Consider the following 23,277-nt stretch of genomic DNA (forward strand, 5'->3'; position numbering starts at 1 on the left):
GGCAGTGGTTAGCGCTCTAGGCGCCGCTAGGACAGTGACTTTAAAACCGGATGCCAGCGCTACCGCGCCGCACACGTTGTACTCCTGAGGCGGAAGCCGGGAGGTATTTCCTTAAATCTCGCTTACTTTTAAAATTGATTTGCTGACTGATTTTGTTGTCCTTGCTCACCCTCTCTCCCAGTCACAATTACTTCACTTGCTCCGCTGCCACTACCAGTGTCCGGATCCATATCGCTCGCGTGTGGAGGACTTGGTTGCTGGTAGCGGGCTGACATCTTGGGTGGGGGCAGTGGTTAGCGCTCTAGGCGCCGCTAGGACAGTGACTTTAAAACCGGATGCCAGCGCTACCGCGCGCAGCGGGCGCGCCGACAGCGCGCCGAAGGCGCGCTAAAGGCAAGCCCGTCTGCGCCCGTCCCCGGCCGGCCGGGGCCCGGGGCCCGGGGCCCTCCACTCTGCCCATCTCCTTTCCTATTCACCTAGCGATCTACGTGCTCTCCGCGCTGACTGGCCCATCACTCTCCGCTTGAGAAATAAGCTTTCTTCCTGTGGGATCCATCTTACCTGGCATACCCTCTCTGAACTCCCTCGTCCCCTGTTTAGAGAGCGTTCCTCTGCCTCTCTCGCAGAAACTTCTAACTCCTCTTCTCTGTCAACTAAATCTGGTTTGAAATGTCATTACCTCAACACGCGCTCACTACCCAAACATCAACTAGAAATCTTCAATCTTCTTGACTCTTACCAACCCGACATACTTCTTCTCTCTGAAACTTGGCTCAAGGCTGACTCCCTACCAGACATATTAGCCGCTATTCCTACAGGGTACTATATACTCCAGGCCAACAGACACTCTGGGAAGCCTGGTGGGGGCGTGGCTGCCATCATTCATCAAAATGTACGATTCACCGCACTAACGGTTTCTAACATCCCCTCGTTTGAGAGTCTTATTCTAAAGCTTGAGTCCCCTTTTCCCCCCCTTATCTGTGCCCTCTTTTATCGGCCTCCCCAATCCATGCCTTCCTTTCCTCAGCTGGTCGGGGATCTGATGTCCCAATTAGTTATTAATAACGCTAAACTAATTATAATAGGTGACTTTAACTATTGGCCCTCTGATCCCAAAGAATGCCCTAACTCCTGTGAATTCACGGAGCTTCTCTCTGGTCTCAACTGCACCCAGCATGTCCATTCCGCCACCCATTCTAAGGGCCATATTCTGGACCAGATCTGGACGACTAATTTGACCATTTCCTCCCTTTCCATATTTCCATGTCCCTGGTCCGATCACTATAGTATCCAATTCTCCCTGGATTTGCCTCTCGCTGTTAAACCTTTGACATTGGGTGGGCTCCAGGCCAGAAACTGGAACCGAGCGAACAAAGATGAGTTTCGCTCCTTACTTTCTACTTCCATCCCGCAGAAGCTGACTGCCTTAACAACCAAGCAGATGCCATTAAACACTGGCTCATCTCTGCCAGTAATATTGTTGCTCCCTACAAACTCTCCACCCTCAGACGACCTCACGATGCCCAGCGCTGGTTCTCCAATGATTTAAAACTAATGAAACATTCCCTTAGACAAGCGGAACGTAGTTGGAGACGGAACTACTCTCCCGAAAAGAAAGCCATATTCATGGGACTTCTACATGATTACAAAAAATCCATAATCGCGGCCAAATCCACGTATTTTTCTACAAAAATCACGAATTCCACAACTAAAACCAAAGATATATTTGCCATCGTGAATGAATTATCTCTACCTGATAGAGTAACAGTCAAACCCCTTCCTACTCAACAGTTATGTGATGCCCTCAATGAGTATTTTGTGCAGAAAATCGCCACCATCAAACGCAGCATCCCTCCGCCAACTACTTCCACAGTCTCGGGGACCTTGCCTAAGAACACGCAAGTGCTGGATCAGATACCTCTGATCTCAAAAGAGGATTTTCTTACACTCATAAATAAGGTCGGCTCTAGTTCCCCTACGGATCCCTGTCCTCCTCCTTTTCACCAAGAAGCATTTTCCTCCTGTCCCGACCCCCCTCTTGCACTCCTTAATAAATCTTTAAAATTAGGCTTAGTTCCGGACTCCTTTAAAGTCGCAGAGGTAGTTCCCATTTTAAAAAAGCCCAACACTGACCCCTCTAACCTCATTAACTATCGTCCTATCTCTCTTCTTCCTTACCTCAGTAAGGTCCTTGAAGCCCATGTTACGCATTGCCTCAGCTCCTTCATCGAACTTTCGTCCTTTCTTGATCCCCAACAGGCTGGCTTTAGACCTGCCCACTCCACCGAGCTGGTCTTACTCGCAATCATGAATGAGCTCAGAAAGGGGGCCGATAACAACTCTTCTCAGGCCCTTGTCCTCTTGGATCTCTCTGCCGCGTTTGACACGGTCGATCATAAACTCTTGAACGACCGTGTCAGGGAGGCTGATATCCATGGCACTGCTTTAAAGTGGATCTCTTCTTTTCTCGATAACCGGTCGCAGGCGGTTCGTCTGGACACTTTCTCTGCTAGGAGGACTATCGTGACCTGCGGTGTACCTCAGGGGTCCTCTCTTTCCCCTCTTTTATTCAATCTGTACATGTACCCTCTGATCCACTCCCTCTGTAGTTTTGAGGTCACCTGCTTTAACTATGCGGATGACCTCCAATTAGTCTTTAAAATTGACTCTTCCCCTACTTCTGTTGCAAGTTTTCAGGCTACCTTATGTTTTATTAGCGATTGGATGAACGCCAGCCAACTCAAACTCAACCCTGATAAGACCGAGTTGGTCTTGAGTGGCCCCTCCAACCCGTGGAATAAACACTTTTGGCCTCCAACATTAGGTAATCCCCCTCTACCTACTGAATCCGTGAAAAGCCTCGGCGTAAGTCAGTAATGATCTGACTATGAAATCCCAAATCAGCGCTGTGACATCCTCCTGCTTTTTCCATCTACGCATAATCCGCAAGATTTCGCGATTTCTAACCACCGAGGCTCTCACTGTGGTTCTCATGGCTTTAGTCATCTCGTGTATTGACTACGCCAACTCACTATATGCTGGTATCCCAGCGTACCAACTTCACCGTCTCCAAATGGTTCAGAATCAGGCCGCCCGTCTCATTTTTCAGCAACCACGCAATCAACATGTCCGTCCCCTGTTGAAAAGCCTCCATTGGCTCCCAGTGGCCAAGCGCTGTATTTTCAAATTGGGCTGCACCATTTTCAAAGCCCTAGCCGGTCTCGGCAGGGCTTTCATCTCCTCTTTGGTCCTTCGTTACACTCCTTCCCGTGTTCTTCGCTCTTCCCACTCTAACTTTCTTGTCGTTCCTCCCTACAAGCGGAAAAAACACGGTGGTCTAAGCTTCTCACTTCTTGCTCCCCAGATATGGAATTCCTTTCCTCTGGAGCTCAGACTTGAAACTTCTCTTCCTCGCTTCAGAACTTTTCTCAAAACTCTCCTTTTCACTCAGGCCTACCCATAACACCTGGTCTAGTACACTGTTGTTCCCTTTCCTATAGCGCCATGAAACCGTTGGGTGTACGTGCGCTTTATAAAAACTTTTAACATAACATAACAATGCCATGCGTTGTAATGGCATTGCGGAGTAATGGTATTTGCGTTGTCATGGTATGTGGGGTGATGGTATGCGGGATAAAAAATTTGTGGTAATGGTTGTTTACCCCCTTTAAGGTGTCTACAAGCTCTGCCGCTTGTAAATCTTTTGGAGGAATGATGTTGAGACCGTCCTCCATTTGGATGCCAACCCTTGTTGGTCCCATCCTCACCCATATCATTCCTGTTCAAGGAGCGGTCCATGGATGCGCCCAGAATACTGAAGTGTTTCATCCTGGGTGGCGCCGTAGTGTCGCTCTGTACCGCATATTACCAATGTTGAGTGTTCTCGCAGGCATGCTTGTCGCTGACTCCCCACTCCTGTTTGTCAACCACTCATCTCCATCTTGCAGCCTTTTAGGCCTGCCATGTGCTCTACCAATGTTCTGACGCACATGATTCCCCCAGCTCCCATCATGGCACACTCTCCATCCCTGTAATCAGTCTGCACATAACCAGCCCCCCACAGGTAGGTCGAAAACCCCCTCCACCCCACAAGTAAATTATTTTAAAAAAATTGCTGTCATATCTAGAAAAACATGTATTGCCTAACCCAGGAAGAATTATTTCTAACTACTAAATTACTGAATCTAGAGAGAATAAAAGTCATGTCCGCTTTAAAAAGTATTGCCTGGACGTTCCATGTATTGATTACCTTTAATGGTTTCCTGTATCTGTGTTTATACATCATAATCAAACTTCAATTGCAAGTCCTTGTTGTTTCACCCCGACTCCCACCTGAATATGGCAACCCTAAAAGAAGGCATCGAGCTGCGTGAACCTGCGGTGGTACACAAGGCAATACTTGTCACGGGGATTACGCTTTTCTCCTGAGATCATTTGGCCCCAGAGAAGTAGCTTGGTAGCATGTACACCTTTTACTAAAAACAATCTGTATTTCACCCTGATACACCAGCAGTTGCGCAGTGAATAAAAAGTAAACTCTTTCCATGACAAATGGGTGTGACTATTTCACTACTTGAGTTACCGCAGCCTCATTCGGAGCCGGTTCACCTCTTATGCACATTGTTGGTGGTGGTAAGTAAAGGACTTAAGATTCTTGCTATATTTTTCGAAACAATGACATTTATGGGTGCATGCAAGACGAGCTTTTGGTTGGTTAACTTTAACCTTTAACAGTGTTACTGAGTTGTAAATAAATGGGCATAAGAAAGAACAAGTAATTTGAGAGAGTATCAGATACAGAAAATCTATATGTGCTTTACTATCAGCCTGGATATTTGGTTCAAAGTATGACATCCAGCTCCAAAGCTTTTCCTTCGTGCTTCTTAGGACAGGTGAACCTGTGCTGCGTTCATTTAAATTTCCATGGTTAACGTATTCCGGCAGTGGTTGTAGCAGCGCTGTTTTAAAATGGATAGTTCTACTCTCTTACTGCGCATGTGCAGTAAAGCAGCTTCATTCTGCCTTCAGCCATCGTCCCTCATGCGGCGTTCAGGAGTCAGTGCTACCTGCTCATATAGTTGAATTAAAATATGATTGCCAAGATCTTTGCTGCCCACACTCTCCACAAGATCTGGTGCACCACCTAGGATCAGCAGCACCATCCCTGCGTTGGGCGAGTGCTGCGCCGTGCATCTCGCAGGACATTTACTTGGGCACACAAGTATGTTGCACCCATAGAGATTTAGCTTACACTTTTGAGTAAGGTTACTACTTTTTGGTGTTCACAAACTGCACTTTTGTAATAGCTTCCACGTTTGTAGTAACTCCAGCACTATACATGTCCAACCACTGGTACTGGAAACACGCTTCCATAGATAATAATGGAGGTAGAAACTTACTGCAAAAGTGTGAGTTACGATAAACGTAATCAAAATCGTAAGTTATGACAAACATACTCAAAAATGCAAGTTAGTACAAACGTACTTAAAAGTGTAAGTTACGACCAACGTACTCAAAAGTGTAAGTTACTTCAAAAATGTGGTTTGTGAGTAGCATGTTGGAGTATGTTTTGTTGTAGTGCTGCAAAATGTACTATAAATTGCAGTTTCTGAATCAGGCCCCTACTTTTAATTTTCAACGTGTTGCTATGATTGTCTCTTTGCAAACATCGTGGTTGTATTAGACAACTAAAGGCTGGGAGCTAAAGTCTAAGGGACTCATTTATGAGGCTTGTTGTGCTGCTGGAATGTCTCTTTTTGTGGGATTCTGTGGCACAGGAGTCTGCTCCATATTTACAAGGCACCACTAAGCCACCTTTTTTGGCTTATGCTGCCTCAAAAATATCGTTCCCTTTAACTCAGTTTTCTGAGTTAAATGGGCGTGCAATGGGGGTTGCTGGGGGGATTCCCAGAAACATCCATGGCTTTTTGACACTGCGCCAGATGTACGAGAAATCGTAATTCTGAGGTAGCGGCAAAAACGTACGCTGCCCCAGGGGAGGCGAAAGGGAGGCACAACGAGAAGAAATATCTGATAGATAAGAGGTCTTCCTGCGCTTTTTTTAGGTGTAGGGCAGGGCAGCAGGAAGGCCTGAGGACCTGCCCTACGTAAAACCTCATAAATGAGGCCCTAAGCATTGCCCCATGCTCACACATTTCAGAATCACTGCCCTTGTGCTTGCACATTGAGGGCCTCATTTATGAGGTTTTGCCGTAAGACAGCGCTGCAGGACTTCCTGCTGCGCTGCCCTGCGGCAAATGAAAAGGGCAGAACGGCACCTTATCTATCCGAAACGGCACATTCTTGTCCCTATCCCCTGCGCCGGTGCACAATGGGCACCTTTGCACCATGGTGCAAGGGTGCCTGCATTGTCGGGAAGATTATTTTTGTGCAGGAAGGTAAACCTTCCTGCACAAAACAATCACAATATGCTTTTTCCTCTTTCTATGTGTACTTCAGAATACAGCACACATAGAAAAAGGAAAAACAATGAGAAATAAAGGTATTTCTCCTGGTTGTGCCTCCCCTGGGGAGGCGTACGTTTTTGGCGCTGCCTCAGATTTACTATTTCTCATAAACCTGTGGCAGTGTCAAAAAGCCATGGATGTTGCTGGGAACGCCCCTAGCAACAACCACTGCCACCCCTTTAAGGCTGAAAACTGAGTTAAAGGGAACGATATTTACGAGGCATCATTTAGCCCACAAAAGTGGCTTAGTGCTTCCTCGTAAATATGGAACAGGCTCCTGCGCCATGGAACGTCACAGAAAGTGACGTTCTAATGGCGCAAGGGGCCTCATAAATGAGGCCCTGAGTATTTCATAATTTGCATCACTTGCAAAATTTGAGTAGTATCCACCAATCAGTTTTAGCATCCTGCATCGTTGAGATACAGCCTGATTGGAAAAGCTCTAGGCATTCTGTTGGCATGTAATAGCATCGACTCTAGTGGGATATTTTTTTTCTGGAACAGCAATTTTAAGTAATTTGCTAACTGACACACAAATAAGGATGAGCACACAGTTGTCACGGTCCTGAACACTGGTGGTGTTTGTCTTGCATAGAACTTAAGATGAGTCGACTATGTCAGAGAGACACTGACTCCCCTCCGCCAGAAATATTGCCTAGTGTTCATAGACTACCCCCTTTCGTGCACGCATTTTACCCACCACATACACTATTTGCTGCTGTAGAGATATGATCGTTTTAGCTCCTACGACAAATTTTAAAATTTTGGAATATTTGGGAGATGGTTGCTCGCCGGTATTGGAATAGTTCGAGTGCTGGCTCTATGACTGCAGACTTCATAGAGGCCAAGATGAATCCTGGTCTAGAACCATATTGGGATATTATAACAAGGCCCATGGAAAGAAAGCTTCTTTTCCAATTGAGAGCAGGCGCACTTCCCCTCAAATTTTTGACATCCAAGTGGGAAGGGGGTTCTTGTGACGGATGTCCCGCTTGTGGCTTCAGCAAAGAAACTATTGGTCATTTTCTATTTGCCTGTAAGTGTTACGCGGTCCCAAGGCGTAACTGGTTGTCCCCGATGTGTAAAAATTTAGGAACAACCAGTGGTAGCGTGGCCTTGCGTATTATACGTACCAGTACTCTGCCATGGATTTCAGTAGCCACTGCAAAATATCTAGGCTGGGCGTGGTCAATTAGACAGAGACTGCTAGTTGTTTGATTATTCTCATGATTAGGGAGAGACTGCTAGTCTTTTGATTATTCTCTCCTATGTCACTTTTTCAGCATTTCTATCATGGTTTTAAAGTATTTTTATTCAACTATTTACCTTGTGCTTTTTAATAAAAAAAAATTAAAAAAACTCAAACCACTTACCGACAAAAGAACAGTACGTTTATAGGGTCTTATATAAGACAAAAATTGTACATGTATGCTTTGTATTTGATCTTCTGATCATAATTTAATCTTATATTTAATCATGTAAGAAATTGTTATTGTAATTGTATTTTTGCTTTTATGAATGATATTCGAATAAAGCATACTTTGAAATTGGAATATTTTATCAGTTATTCAGCCAGCTTCTAAAATTGTACTATAAAATGCATGGTTTGGCCCAATTGCTTCGAGTTTTGTTGTACAAAAAATTCCCTAAACTCTCCTAATAGGGTTGAGTTTTTGTTCGCAGTGTTGCATGACGTTCATATTTTACAATAAATATGGGTGTTTTTGACTCCTGGTTATGGCTCTCATGATCATCAAATATGTCTTGATATTATGTTTCAAGTTTTACCTGTATCCTTTGAAAATTGTGAAACTTGTTTCATGTACTGAAGGATATATTTTCATTCTTCCTCAATGTGTTTCTTATTTTAAGCGACGGCTCTTCGGCAGTAAGGCATTACCACATAAAGGAAACATCAAACTTTCCAAAGCAGTACTACCTTGCAGAGAAACACACCTTCGCATCCATTCCCGAGATGATTGAGTATCATAAGCACAATGCCGCAGGTATGTTGACTGACTGACTACCATTCCAGCTGACCTATCAAAGGGCATAGGACATTGCATGGCAGTTGTTAACCTACTTGAACATGAAATGGAAAATTTCCATTGCAGATTAATTTTCAAAGCTCTCTTGATTTAAAACACTATTTTTATGTTGTATGTTATGCCAAAAGAAAGTTAAGGAGGGGAGTTTGCTTTAATGGTATAGTAGTAAAATTAGCACAGTGTGTGAACAGATGTACATGCTGGTGTAAATTCTAACCAGGTTTGAATCCAACACCAATTCTGTAGCTCCAGCCTTCAAAACCTGCTTCAACAGAACATTTCAATAACTAATCAGTACAGTGTCAGTAAGGAGAAAGCAGAAACAATGCACAAAGGAAGTCAGTAAGGAATCCACATCTTTGATGCATGAGGAAATTGGAGATTTTAGTGTGATTTAAAGTATTATAGCAGTTAGCTAAACTTTGACCTGCATATTCCAGCTTATACCCCTTACCTAGAAGTTGAATCTACAGATGAGGCAGATTGAGAAGGTCACTCAGGAGAGAGTTGCAGTGAGTGGCTTGCAACACAGTGGAACATTTAATAATTATTGGAGCAAATGCATGAATGTATCTGTTAAGGGGTTTATAAAGTACTTTTTTCTTTATTTAAGAGATTTTTTATTGTGCTTATAGCTTTTTCAGAGCTCTTTGGAGGGGGTAGGAACAGCAAAGAAAAGAAAGTGCCAGAGATAGAGATAACTGAGATCTGGCTTAGTTTCTGTCCACACTTCAGCACTTGAAAAGCTTCTCTTAATAGGAGGATTTTCAAATCCTTTCTGAAGATTCAGTAGTTTACTTTATTTCTGAGCATTGGATTAAGATAATTTCCAAGGTGTTAACTAAAGACTTGTGTACAAGACAAATACTTTTGAATCTGATTATTTGATGCATCAGAAAGTGATGAGGCACATCGAAGCAGGTGATATGGGTTCACACATATCCAACTGCCTGATTTCAGTTAGCGGCATATTTGACTTAAGAGCAATATTGTGTGAAGGCGAACTATGATATATTAACTGTCTGTTACCAGACGATAAGGGTTGTTAATTATAGGTAAACTTTGACATTGTAGTTTAATAACAGGTCAGTTACTTTGATAATAATGCGGACACATATCCAAATGTAAAAATATATATATCAAAATGCAAAAACAAGAGACACCCTGAGACATCCAAAAGAGTGCATACAAAAAGATTAATGGTTCTGAAAATGTGCAAACTGTAAAGCACGTAAACCGGTTTGGAACATCACAGAAAGTGAAAGCAATGGTTGGAGGTACACAATTAACAAATGCATTACATTCAAGAGTACTTTTGGAGTATATGTACTCAGATGCTCATGCAACTAAAATTCGTAGTAACAACAACATGCCAACTACAGAACGGAGTACTTGAACACTTAGGTGCTATCAGCACCTTTGATGCTTCATACCTAATGGCCAGGCACTACTACAAGAAGCACTCGAGCAGAGGCTAAGGAAGTTTGGGAAATAGGCATGCTGGAAAAATCTAGAAGTGGAGACAGGACCTTGGAACTGATGCACCTTGACTCTAAATATATTAGGGATGAGAATCAAGTTCACATATGGACATAACCAGGATGAAGAACTGTTTGTGCATTTCTAAATAATGATAAAGATTAAATTGGCATAGAATTCAAGTGACGAACTCACCAGTGGGCATGACAGCATTTATAGTCACGAAACCTTTCATTGCTAACTAGATACTCTGATTTCCTAAGCTTCTCACGGGAATGATATTTCACTGTATTTCTTTACAGATTAATCAGCAATCAGTAGCTTTAGATGAATTGACAGAGACCAAATGAAAACGGTAATTTATTGATGAGCCCACCAAAAAGCATGAGATTATTTAATAATGATAATAAATTCATTGCCAGTAAAACATACTGACTTTCTTTGATTCATAGTGGATATACACTTCATTACATGGTTCCATAAAATAATGAGGACTTGGTGTTGTGATAATGAATTGTGATTCAATTTTGGCACCTTGTAGCATAATTAATTCTTAATATCTGCATGAAATTGAAACATGTCATATTCACACATAACAGGGATTCCAGGGTTTCTCCCTTCTGTTATACTTCTTCCCTGTTTCTGTCAGACTCTTAAACATGGTGCTTGTACATGTAGACGTGTGTAGAGTCACTGGGTTGGCCTCAGCATCCCTACCATGGAATCCTGACAAGAGCTCAGGTCCTGGCCACTAAACACCCACAGTGCACGGCTGAAGGCTGTGTGCAGTTGTGGTTAACCAATGGTATAGGGTTGGGTACAGGGCCTGGCCTAGTTTGACTGATCATAGTGCGCAGGACCACTGTTTACAGGCTAAGGCCATGCACAGCTAAGGGGTTGACTGACGGTAGAGAGTTGGTTGGTGGGTCTGACCGCCACCCAACTCCTGCTACACACGACTGAAGTCATGCACTGCAGAGGGTGGGTGGCAGCAGTGGGTTGGGCAGAGGGCCCAGCTGGAGGCAGGCCTTGTGCCCAGTCCTCGGTGTGCATAGCTGATGGCATTGAGCCATACGATGAATGTCGTGGCAGAGGTTAGCTTGTGTGGACCACTAAATCAGTGGTGAGAGGATTGGGAATACAGGAGGCACATAGTGGCCAAGAGTGGGGACAGTCATTCTTTTCCATTGAGCACTGCAGTGAGACCAGAATGGGACTCCAGTTCGGGTAAGAAAGGACTGTGGTTAAAACCAAGCACCTTTATCAGCTTTTGTTGCTTTGGTACTGAGGTGTGGAGTAGCACTATGAGCACGTAGCCCAATGACTTGATTCCTGGGGTTGACAAGTAAAAGTAGGAAGGTCACAGACTATGTCTGTCACTCACATCAAGACATAACAGTGGGTGGGTGAGAAGCATTGGTCCAGGATACTACATGTTATCAAGAGAGACATATAATGTCTTCTGTTGTGTCAGTGGAGAGAGAAGTCAAAAATAAGGAGATCAAAGGGCCTGCAGTGTACAGTGTTGTAGGGGATTTTGTACATGCAGTCATGTGTGAGAGTTGGTAATGGCCTCAGTGTCCTGGTAAATCCGTAGTGACCTGGATTTGTCTTTTAGTGCAAATGAAGTAGAATCAATGGATAAGTCCCTATCTGGCCCCGTATGCTATAGAGTGTCCGATTGGTGGAACTGGAAAGGCGACAGGGAGTGCTTTTCCATTCACAAGTAGTACCATTCAAAGATGATGGTATGGATGACACATCTGTGGTAACTCCATTAAATTTTTCTGGATCCAATGAATCCTAAAATTCTCTGGACTTTCCATCAATTGAAACAAGCATGGTGGCCAGTTGTTAGAGGCCAAAAGGTGTGTCCCATTCCTAAAGTTTTAACAACAGTGCCAGGAACTTCTGCTGATTGAGGTTAGTGTACTGTGAAAAGTCAGTCGTGATAGTGCCTTCTTCAATTGTGTGTAGGTCATATTGCTTGACAGCAGTTATCTCCTGTTGAGCATTTTTGAGACACAGATAAGAAATGAAAATTAGTCATGTGTTGCTCCTCTTCTCAGAGGGGTGGGAGTGCAACCTGTGCACCCTTTGGAGTTCCAGCGGTTGTGTAAGGAAGGCATCCAGTTTGCACCCAAAAGACACATACTGTCATGTCACCCTCATGTTTCTTTGGGGCCCCAAAAATGCTAATGTTCTCTCTCCAGCTCCTGCCTTCCAGATGAACAGATTTTTATTTGTTAACGTTTGCAGTTAATAGGAGCTGGTGTAATTTGCTTTACAGTTGATTCTCAATTTCTATGGCACATCTTTCAGTGGAATCTAATCTAATCTGATTTTGAATGAGGGTATGTTAGAGTGACTGGACTTAATTTCTCTAGCCAGTATACTCCTCCATCTGTCTAACTTTATGGATGTGAGCTCGTCTATCAGCTCTCTGGGTGTGATGACAGCAGGATCAATTGCTTGTTTAGCTTACCTTGCTGGTGTTTACATAAAGAGAAGTTGTTTTTCCTTTCTGCAATGCACCACAGAGGCAGGAAGGTGTAGATCTAAATGTGTTTGCAGTATTTATTAAAAGGCTTGAATTGTGAACTCCTGCATGCGATGATTGCGCCATGGACGGATAAAACACTGGTCAGGTTAGAGAACCATAAGAGGACGATACATGTGAAATGTACCAAATTTTGGTGTTAACTGTTTCCCAGCGATTGCACAGCAAGAGTGGTCAACCAGAAAATCAAATGCGGGTACCACTCATCATTTTTCATGCCCTTCATTGTGGGCTTGTCTGTGCACATTCTTTCCCTGCAGCAAGGATCTTTCTCCTGTAGTGTTACCACTTGTACAAAGGAGGTGTGGAGAACTTGAGCACCAAAATGTGTCTCAACTGCGCTGCAAGTTCCTTGTTAAGCTGCAAAGGCATTTGGAGAGGAGATAAGCGATGGAGGAGGCAGAGGTCTGTCCATGCGATACAAGCTATGCTCGTGAGGATTAATTGATGCAGTCAGCCCGTAGGGCGAGTGCTACTCTTCTACCACTGCCGCCAACACACTGGCCTCTTTTTGTGGCATGCCTCAATCAGCCTATCGCTGGGCTGCCTCAATAATCGGGTACCTTAGTGGAAGCCGATGACTTTGCAGGAGCTGCTCGTGCTGGCAAGAGCGGTGGACAGGATGGGAGGGGGGACTCAACAGACGATGAAGAGGGAAAATGTATTATTTATTTCATTTTCCTTCGACATTGTCTGTCGAATCCCACCCCACCACTAATACCTGCATGAGCCACTCCTGTGACTCAGATGCAATCATGCTTTGATTATGGCCCATGTCGTTGCCCAATACATCTGTCTTGTACCAGCCTCAGCGCTGACAAATCCTGATTGCTGCTTTCCTTCCCATTCGCTCGTGTGACTGTTTTGGCAGTGTATGAGTGGGTCATTGAAGATCTTCAGGAGCCCATCTCCACCAAGGTGACCGTAGGTCAAACCAGAACACTACAGGTGGCAGCCATTTTATTCCTGGCTACTTCAGTATTACAGGATTCCTTGGGAATAGTGCACTGGATGTCGAATTTTAGTCTTTCATTGATTGGGCACCATTTGAGTGCTTTCAAGCCTTGCAATATCTTTTTTCCCAGCTAAGGTACCTTTCATATTCCCTTTATGGCAGTATTTTCTGTTTGATTGGAGCGCACAATATTTTCTCTTTTGATCCAGTTGTTGGAATTCAGTAGCAGCAGTACCCATGTTCAATAGTTTTTTTGTGCTACTGGCAACTGCATTGTTCAGAATAGTAGGCAGTCTGTTTTACAACGTTAAATTCCAGTGAATTTGGTTATCTTTGGTAGTAAAATTCTATATGTAAATAATCTGCATTGGCTCCCAAACCTGTCAAAGCAGCAGCAGAGCTGCAGGAGGCCATTCTATTCCCAGTTAGCTTTTGGGTAATGGATAGGTTTAACTGGAGAAAAGGCTGAAAAGGAGAGAAAGACTAGGCAATATCTTGTGTGGCAAAATTGATAATTATATGGTGAAAGAATTACCACTGTAGCAATGTTGCTACAGTGTATTTTAATAATATTTCGTTTTTAGGTCTCGCTGAGTCAGCACGCATGCGCTGCTCGGAGAGACTTTAGTAGGTGAGTTTTCAAAGTGCTGCTGGCTGGCGACAAGCTTGCGTTCACGCGAGCGTGCACGCGCGAACCGCCAGCCTTCAGCGCCATCTGTCTTTCCTCTTGCTTGCTCCCTGCGTCCGCCACTCCCCCGCCTTCGCGCTTACAAGCGTTCGGGATTCTCCCAGTGGGTGCATCTCCGTCAGGCAATATCACACCCACCTTAAATGATAACGATTATTTTATTGTAGCAAACAGCGCAATATAACACAAGCATTGTACAAAAAAAGAGGTTCAGGTAGCAAACAGCATGTAAACAGTGGAATCAGGCCACACACGAGAATGCTGTCACTAGCTTGCATAATGTTACAAGAGCTTCCTATAGCAAACAGCAAAGTTTAATAAACAGGCATAATGTAGCAAACAGGCTCGCCAGAATAATTAATCAGGACATAACACACCAACAGCATGTCTGGAGATAAGTAAGATTATAATGCGTGCATCCAATATTTACATTTGATTTGCCATTTCCTAATAAATGCTCCTTTCAGGGGGCTGGCTGGTATGCAACAGACACATAGGGGAGTGCTGAAGTCATCAACTTAAATGCATGTTTGGACACACGTATTTGCAGGAGTATTGCTACAAAGACAATAACAGAAAGAGGACCGCCTCACGAAATAGAAACATACTGAAGGAAGGGCTCTGTTGTCTGCAGGAGACGACCTTTAACCCTTCCATTGACGCCCATTCTGTGTTGGCCACGTTTGCCTGTCACACACACAACCACACACACACACACACACACACACACAACCACACACACAACCACACACACACACAACCACACCCAACCACACACACACACACAACCATGCACACACAACCACATACACACAACCATACAAACACACACAACTACACACACAACCACACACACACCCACACAACCACACACGACCACAACCACACACAACCACACACGACACACACTCACACAACACATACACACACAACCCCACACACACAACCACACACACACACAACCACACACACAACCACAACCACACACACAACCACAACCAACCACACACAACCACAACCAACCACACAACCATCCACACAACCACGCCCACAACCACGTCCACAACCACACACAACCCCCCCCCCCCCCACACACACACACACACACACACACACAAAGGGAGGAGATAACTGCAGCAGGACCTTCGGCTCGATCAGGACAGCAGCACCACCGGAAAAGGAACCCCTCGGCACGACCTGGGCAGCAAGTTGTCACTGGAGACATCGTGATCATATGAACAATAGTGTCATCAATGATCTAATCCAAACTGTAAACTGTGACAAATAACATCCCTATATATTGCAGTACCACAAAAACAGCAACAAGCATTGGCATAGCCAATAGGTCTCGCCTTTGGGACCTTATAAGTGTTTTGCCATGCAACAGTTGTTGTTGCACCAAGGATATTGTGCTGCATAACTAAATACTTATAAGGTCCCAAAAGCGAGACCTATTGGCTATGCCAATGCTTGTTTATTCTGCTACCAGTTTCAGGAGTTACTATTATCCAATTAGCCAAGCAATAGTGTTTTACTTGTTTTCCCTTTTGATTATTATTACAGAGAAAACCCTACCCATCTGCCAATTCCTTTCTGCCTTTTCCATCTTCACACATTTTTCCTACTGGGACTCCAGAATCATCAGGGCTTTTTTTTTTATAATGTTCTCTATTATTTATTTACTTTTTTTTTTAAAAGCACGCATAGCAGACATGACTCTATGTAGGTACCTCTAAGAGCAGATCGTGATCTCTGTAAAAGATCATCAGAAGAGCCTTTTTCTTTTTACTGCTTTACAAAATTATATCTGAGACCGTTCCTGCTGAGCATGGGTTGGCTGGTGTTTCCAGAACTTTGGGCTAAGAACCGCATACCTTCAATCCTCCCACAAATATTACTTTGTGTGGGGAACGGCAAGGAGGATAAGTCACTTTACTACAAGGATTGACTAGGATGAAACTAAGAAGGATAGTGATGTAGGGCAGAACAAGTATGTAGTCACAACTATAAACCTATACACCCTGTTTGGAACAGTAGGAGGGAATAATTGGAATAGTTATTTTTCATCAGCAAAAAAGGATGTGAACCCTCACTCACTCAAGGTAACATGCTTCATTGTAGGGTTGCTGCTCATCTTATACGTCATTCTCAGATGGTCCCTATGTCCTCCATAAGTTAGGCAGGACAGCCCCTCATGCATAAGCACTTAAGGTTCACAATTTAGTTTTTTGTAATTCACTTTGGCACTTCACTAACATCAGAAGCATGATCCCATTTCCTCAACCCAAACATGAGTTAATATGTTTCTTTCTAGGTAATTTGTTTTCGTTGTGCTTCAGGCCGCTCCCCACCCCCAAAAAGTGTCCTTCCAAAGTCACATTTGGAGTTGGTTACTGTACAAACCAATACTTGATGGGCATCTGTTGATGAAAAGTATATATTGAAACTAAAATAGCTTACAAAATCGCAAGTCGGTGAAGTCCAACTACTTCTCATTATAAATTATATCAAGGAATTGTGATTTCAGTTTCTGCGTTTCCAAATGATGAGTTTCCTAGCCTACCACTGATAGTTTGTCGTCCATTGATGCTGCAGTAGCACTGGGTGGTGGTTTGCCCTGCTTTATGGAGCAGCAGATCAATGCCTAACATATTTACCATCACAGTAATAACAGGACAAATGAGCATATTCCACAACATGAGCTAGTTTCTGCCTCACTTGACCATTGACTGGGCATTACTCAAACAGGTTTTCTAAGGAAAAGTTCTGAGCTTGTCCATGCCATTACAGTGCACAGATGAGTCGACCCAGTGTCATGTCGGAGTGTGCCAGTACAGTGTTTTGAGTTCAGTACCACCATGTTTCTGCTACATCTTGTTGAGAGTTGGGTACGTGATGTCCACTATGTCACCATACATTTCTTCATAATACCCTGCCTGTCTGAGATAGAACTGCACTTCACTGTCTCCTTTCAGACTTGTGAAATAATGAAGACACTGTTTAATTATTCAAATAATCTGGTTGTCAACCTAATGCAAACATCAGGAAGAACTCAGGGGCAGTCACGTTCCTGATAATCCTTGTGGTATAAAACTGTTAAAATGTTACTTCTTATGGAATTTCTGAATACTACATTTCTGTATTTTATATGTTTCTAAGTTGAAAAAAACTCATAAACAATTCACATTGAAAAATCTACTTACATAAATATTCCAAAACATGTCACACAGCTTTCTTTGCCAGTCACCATGTGAAAATGCGTATAAATGAAGCTCTTTATTGTATTTTCCCATGTACTCGAGATTGTCAAATAAGCCACCATAACATACATGTAAGCAAGAAGTCAAGGAGGTTTGAAGATACCTGCCATTGGCAACTAGACAACGATGAAAATCAGAAATCAAATGTTTCTTACGAGGATTGCCTGCCAAAACATTGGTATTCTGGGGCTCTTCTGGTCCTCGTGATAGACATAAAAAACTCTCTATGTAGTTTAGTTAAACTTGTACAATAAAGTACGTTGCAGTGAGAAGTGTTATTTTGTTTTTGTTACTCAAAATGCCAATAAAAATAATAAAAAAAAAAAAAAAAAATTTTTAAAACTTGTACAATAAAGGTTAATCATAAATGTTGTTTTCTCTAGGTCTTGTTACACGATTGCGGTATCCAGTGTGTCCAAAAAGGAAGGCTGCACCTACAACTGCAGGTTTCAGTTATGGTAATGACACTTACTACAGTTTTGTCAGATACAATGTTGTCAAATGATTAGCTTGAATAGTATATTTCCATTCATAAGAGATAAGAAATTTTGGTTGTAAAATATTCAGTGTTTATAGAATATTTGCAATCTCACAGCTATTAAAAAGGAGCTAAGACTTCAAGACCTTTATCAAAATGAATGATCTTTTTTACATACACAAAAATGAAAATTAATGTAGACTAGGATTTTCCATTTCTTTCAGCTCAGATTTTTTTTTTCTAGTTCTAACTCACCCTGGCCAAAAGAGTCCTTTGTTGAAATGTTGAAATGTTATATATATATATATATATAAATATATATATACACACACACCCCCACACCACATCATAATTGTAATGAATGAAAGGGAAATAATCATAGCTAAAATCGTGACATGTAAAACACAATGTATGGTCATCATGCCAGCCTGTTGTGATCCCGGGTTATGGCCAAGAACATGGATGACACCAGCTTTTGGTTGTACCATCATCAGTGAACTTTAACTGGGAGCCCAGATGGTATTGATCAGAATAACACAGTAGCAGGCCCTACAACACCAGAGAAGAGCATCCAAGTTGCACAGAGTTCTGATCACAATTGTGCCCTAATCTGTCAACCTTTCCCTTTCCCTGGTAAAAGGCCCTTTTTAGGTCTCCGTTCTAGACAGAGAATGTGATATCTCGAAGAGACATGTTGTATATACTTTGTGGGCTTTAGCCTGCCCATAGGTTTCATATTTGCTGGCTCCATTGCCGCTGTCCTATTCATCCTTCCCATTTGTCCACGGCATGCCTTTTCCTGTGTTTATCCCTCCCCGAGAGCAAGGACCTATTTCTCCTATCCATCCCCTGCTCTTATTTTAGGATTTTTTTTTGGAACTCTTTTTTTCTTTTTTAAAAAGTACTTCACACGACCGGTCATGTTTTCACTAGCTCTGACCTCCGTTAAACAGGCCTGCAAATCTGGTTCTTATCCCGTCACATTTGCGTTGCATTCAAAGACTGAGATCAAATGTCAGATGCGGTGTTCTGAGAGTGCCTTTTCTTTCTCTGACTTCGAAGCAATTGCTTAAATATTAGCGTCACCTGCGCTTAGGGTGAATGGCTGCTTAGTTTACATTCTTTGAGCAGCCCGGAAATCTCCCCCTGCCCCTCTTCTTGTCTAAATTCATCAACATTTTTGTGTAGTGCTTTGTTCCTGGGTTACCTCCTTGTGGGCGATTTCAGTTACTTTGCATTAGAGAGCAGAGGTTCAGAATTGCTAACTGGAAAAGCAAACTTGAATAGTTTAATAGCGGATCGCCAAATCTATTTTCTTTTGATTTGAGGCGTTAGTATAGTTCTATTGACTCCAGCCCACCCCACCCTGCTGCTGCAAGTGTTGCTGCCATGGATTTATACAGAGGTGCATGGTAAGTACCGACATCCAGAACTGGGGACTTGGCGAGGCGGGCTAATCCTGCCATGTTTACCGCATAATCTGTTAGCTCACAGCTGAGATATTCATGTGACGCTGTTCCATTGATTGGATGAAATATTAAGTGGTTTGGGTTTGTTGTTTTTCTGTTGCTTTTCAAAAGCACACGCTTAGCAACGGCTCAGAGAGAAGCCGCGTTGCATACAAATAAGCCCCTTAACCCACCAAGGCTCCTGGTCCTTATAGCAGACACCCCTCCCTTCTTCCTCCTTTGTTTACCTCTCCTCCATCCCTCTCCCACCTCCTGTCATTCTCTCCAGGCAGATTCCTTGTCTCTCCCACACCTAGATGTTACTTTGCATATGCTGCAGGGCACATGCTTCTGCCATTTTTATAGCGTGCAGTCCTTGTTTTTTATTCTTAAACAGGATGCGCAAAGCTGAGCCGAGGGCAGCTGGGTTGATGAATTGTTGCCATTAAGCTTTCTCTGCTGGAGGACAGGCTGTTTGCCCAAGAAATGAGGCGACAGTGTATAATGCTGTAATGATCTATGGCTCAGAAACCAGCTAATCTCCACTTTCTTTGTCAAACAATCTGTGACAAATGCAAGTCAATACTTCTTAACATTTATTTATTCATTGGTACTTTTTTGGATTTATGAAAAACCATTCCCCTACTTTTTATAAAAAGTCAACTGTCCCGGGACGGTTAATTCTTATCGTTTCAATGCTTCAGCTAAAGTGTAATTCGGGGAGGGCACTGTGCTGTGAAACACAAGCTCCACAATCTAAAGGTCTGCCCTATTTCTCTACCACAACCTGGGCATGGGGTATAACATATACAAACACGGTAATCGTGTGGAAACAAATGAAGGGATGCCCCTAATAGAAAAATACATTAATTAATCTCTATCACTGGATGTCACTATCCAAACCAACATTACTATATGATTCTTAAATCACAAGCAAACTCCAACTCCAAGTATTGGGTGTTTTTTATCAGGCAAACAAACAATTAGTACATTCACAAAACACTCCAAAACATGTTATTACAGATACATATTAAAAAAACATATAGATATACTTAATTTCTCTTTCATAACAAACATTTTTTATGGCTGCAATACTAAAGAGTCAATAGCAGTCCATAGAGGGGTAGTCCAATACAAATGCACACAGGAGGAAACAACGGAACCCTCAAACATCAGTAGTGTGTATGCCAATTTATATGCACGCTATTATGATTTTTCTGACTTCTCCAATCTAAAGAGTCGACGTGTTTCGGCCCATCAATTCGGGCATCTTCAGAACAGGGGAAGAAGAAAAAGGACATGTACCATCAAGAGACAGAGCTCTGCCCGCTTGTTGGGCTGGTTACGGTTAAAAAATCACTGTGACATGGAGAGCGCCCGTGTCCATCGGTGGGTGATAGTTCTTCAAAGCCGAAAGGTGCCTATTGGTCTGCCTCTGGGGGTGGACTCAAGTCATCCACTGAGAATTAATCAGCCGGCCCTCAGACGCGGAACTGAAGGCAAGGTGTGTAGGTCCCGATCTTGGTCACAAGTTGGACATCCCTCGCAGAAACAGGAACCAACTGAGGTAAGACTCCAACACAGCGATGACCTGTTGCCGACGGGAGAAGCCACAAGGGCCGTTATGGAGTAGGTTAGGGAGAAATGGGTGATCAAGTTGTAGTTGTGGACGTGAGCATGGACCAACAACAGGCCTCGCTACTGGGCTCTGCTGCGCACAGGGAGTGATGGATGTGCTGCCTACGGGGCAGGCTCCTCGTTTCTTCCCCTGTGGATGGGCATACAGCTAAACAAACCTTCCTGTCAGGTTGCCTGCTTGTCTGCAAGAAATACAAATGTGCGCAACGAGGTAATCTGCAAATGTAAAGGGTAATCAGCAAACGTAAGTGATGCTTGGGAGCCGGTACTGGCTTTAATTCATCGAATCACTAGAAGCTTTGTGATGACAGAGATGTATTATTTTTGAGTGGTAGTGCAAGGAGTTAACAACTGAGCTGTGAAGTGTGTGCTTTTAATAATTGAATTTATATAGCGCTTACTACCCCTCAGGGGTTGAAGGGACAGTTATGTAAAAAAATTGCATTATGTACAGTCTGTGTATTACTAAAATTTATATTTTGGAAGCAACATTTTACCTTAAACCTTTTAAAATCATTTTGTAGCAGTCTATCCTATACTGTGTGTAATGCAAGTTTAAAATAACGGCTTACATGTTCACAACGCTTTCTGGCACAGGCTGTGACCTCATATAACTAAAAATACACAACTTACTATTCTCCACTTCACCAACCAAGATTTAATTCTGTGGGTCTCGAGTTGCACTCAGACGTCTAAGGGGCATTAACTAATAGAGGTTTCATATTGTATCATAGTGCATTTCCCACAGTAGCAACCTTTTTAGATTTATTTTTCATTTAAGCAGCGCATTATTTTATATGTAGCTACCTGACGGTGAAATACCACAAAAACGTACATAATATTTGTTTTTAGCCACACCTTTGACCCCACCCCCACATTCACTGATCCCGCCCCTATTGCATGCAGCATCGCAGTTCGCATACTTTTTTAATGCACTTCAAACGCTGCTTATAAGTTGGTATTATGAGGCCAGTAACTGGCCACGCAGCCAGAAGTGCAGTGTTCCCAAAATGATGGCTGCGGAAAGCAGCTTCCAAAGCCAAGTTTATATCGCCTTAAAACTTTTCTTCTTGGAGTGTTATACTGGTATATTTTCAATGTTGTTTTATTTTCCTCTCAATAGTTCATAATTTATTTCGTAACCTCGTTTCTCTCTTGTCACAACAACAGTTCTATATGTACAGTAGTTAACAATGGCATCATATCAATTTCCAATGGCTGATTTTCACTTCAGCACTTGTCTGTACTGCACCCCTTTAATCTTGTTTTGTCTTAAAATGTGAATTTCTATCTAAATTAAACTACAGAATCGAACAGGGATAATTATTTTGTACTTAAACACGGCTTCATTAGCCCACTGTTTGTCAACAGCTCTCCAATGGTTATTAACAAACCCGGAAGCAGTTTAGTAAAACCCCCACTATCTTGTGCGACCTCAAAATATTATAAACGCTGTCGACCGTGTCAAAGCAGAATAAACATAAAACACAATTTAGTGCAATCTACATCCATTATTGACTCTGGATCTTACTCCTACCTAGAATCAGTGTGAAACGGAAAGAAAGTGTGCCCCTGATATTTCTGTGACTTGGCTGTGTTATTTTGTGGCCTGTCCCTAATTATAGCACAGTACACTAACGCATTAACATTGACAACGCCTATAGCGCTCGGATTGCCGAGACCTATTGGCTTTGCCAATGCTTGTTATTGTAGGCAGTTATCTTTACTTGAGCTGCTGACCACTTTAAGGAACGCCTAGAACATATCCTTTCAGGAAATTACTTTTGCAACACAAATGAGAAAGAAGCATGAGCCCTAGGGTATTGTTTGCCACATTTGCCCGTATGCTGTAATGCTAGTAAATGCAACCCTTTCTGGAAAAGTGGGCTTGTTTTTAGTGAACATGTTTTTGTTACTCAAGACAGACTGTATTGTGCATTATTCTCCATTGTGAAAAACATCGTCAAGGACACATTGATAACATCTAATGTGTATTTTTCTTCTTTTAGATAAATGGGAAATAAACCCATCAGAATTAACATTTATGAAAGAAGTAGGCAGTGGTCTTTTTGGAGTGGTACGCTTGGGTAAATGGAGGGCTCAATACAAGGTGGCAATCAAAGCAATTCGGGAAGGAGCCATGCATGAGGAAGACTTCATAGAAGAAGCTAAAGTGATGATGTAAGTAGCTTCTGTTTCAATTCATGAGAAATCAAGCACCGTCAAAGCAAAAGGAAAACCTTTACAAATCTTGTT

General features: G+C 42.8%; 1 protein-coding gene across 3 annotated transcripts in view; it reads left to right on the top strand.

Annotated features, from left to right (window-relative positions):
* TEC (tec protein tyrosine kinase) overlaps window positions 1-23,277 on the top strand; it is a 550,450-nt gene that overhangs the window by 465,139 nt on the left and 62,034 nt on the right. For all 3 annotated transcript variants that reach the window (XM_085642140.1, XM_085642143.1, XM_085642141.1), the window contains 3 exons: window positions 8,340-8,473; window positions 17,841-17,915; window positions 23,031-23,202. In XM_085642140.1, coding sequence (XP_085498266.1) covers window positions 8,340-8,473; window positions 17,841-17,915; window positions 23,031-23,202 — 381 coding nt within the window. The remainder of the gene's footprint in view (window positions 1-8,339; window positions 8,474-17,840; window positions 17,916-23,030; window positions 23,203-23,277) is intronic.

Source organism: Triturus cristatus, chromosome 2_2 (genome assembly GCF_964204655.1).
Source record: "Triturus cristatus chromosome 2_2, aTriCri1.1, whole genome shotgun sequence".
In the NCBI taxonomy this organism is placed as follows: Eukaryota; Metazoa; Chordata; class Amphibia; order Caudata; family Salamandridae; genus Triturus; species Triturus cristatus.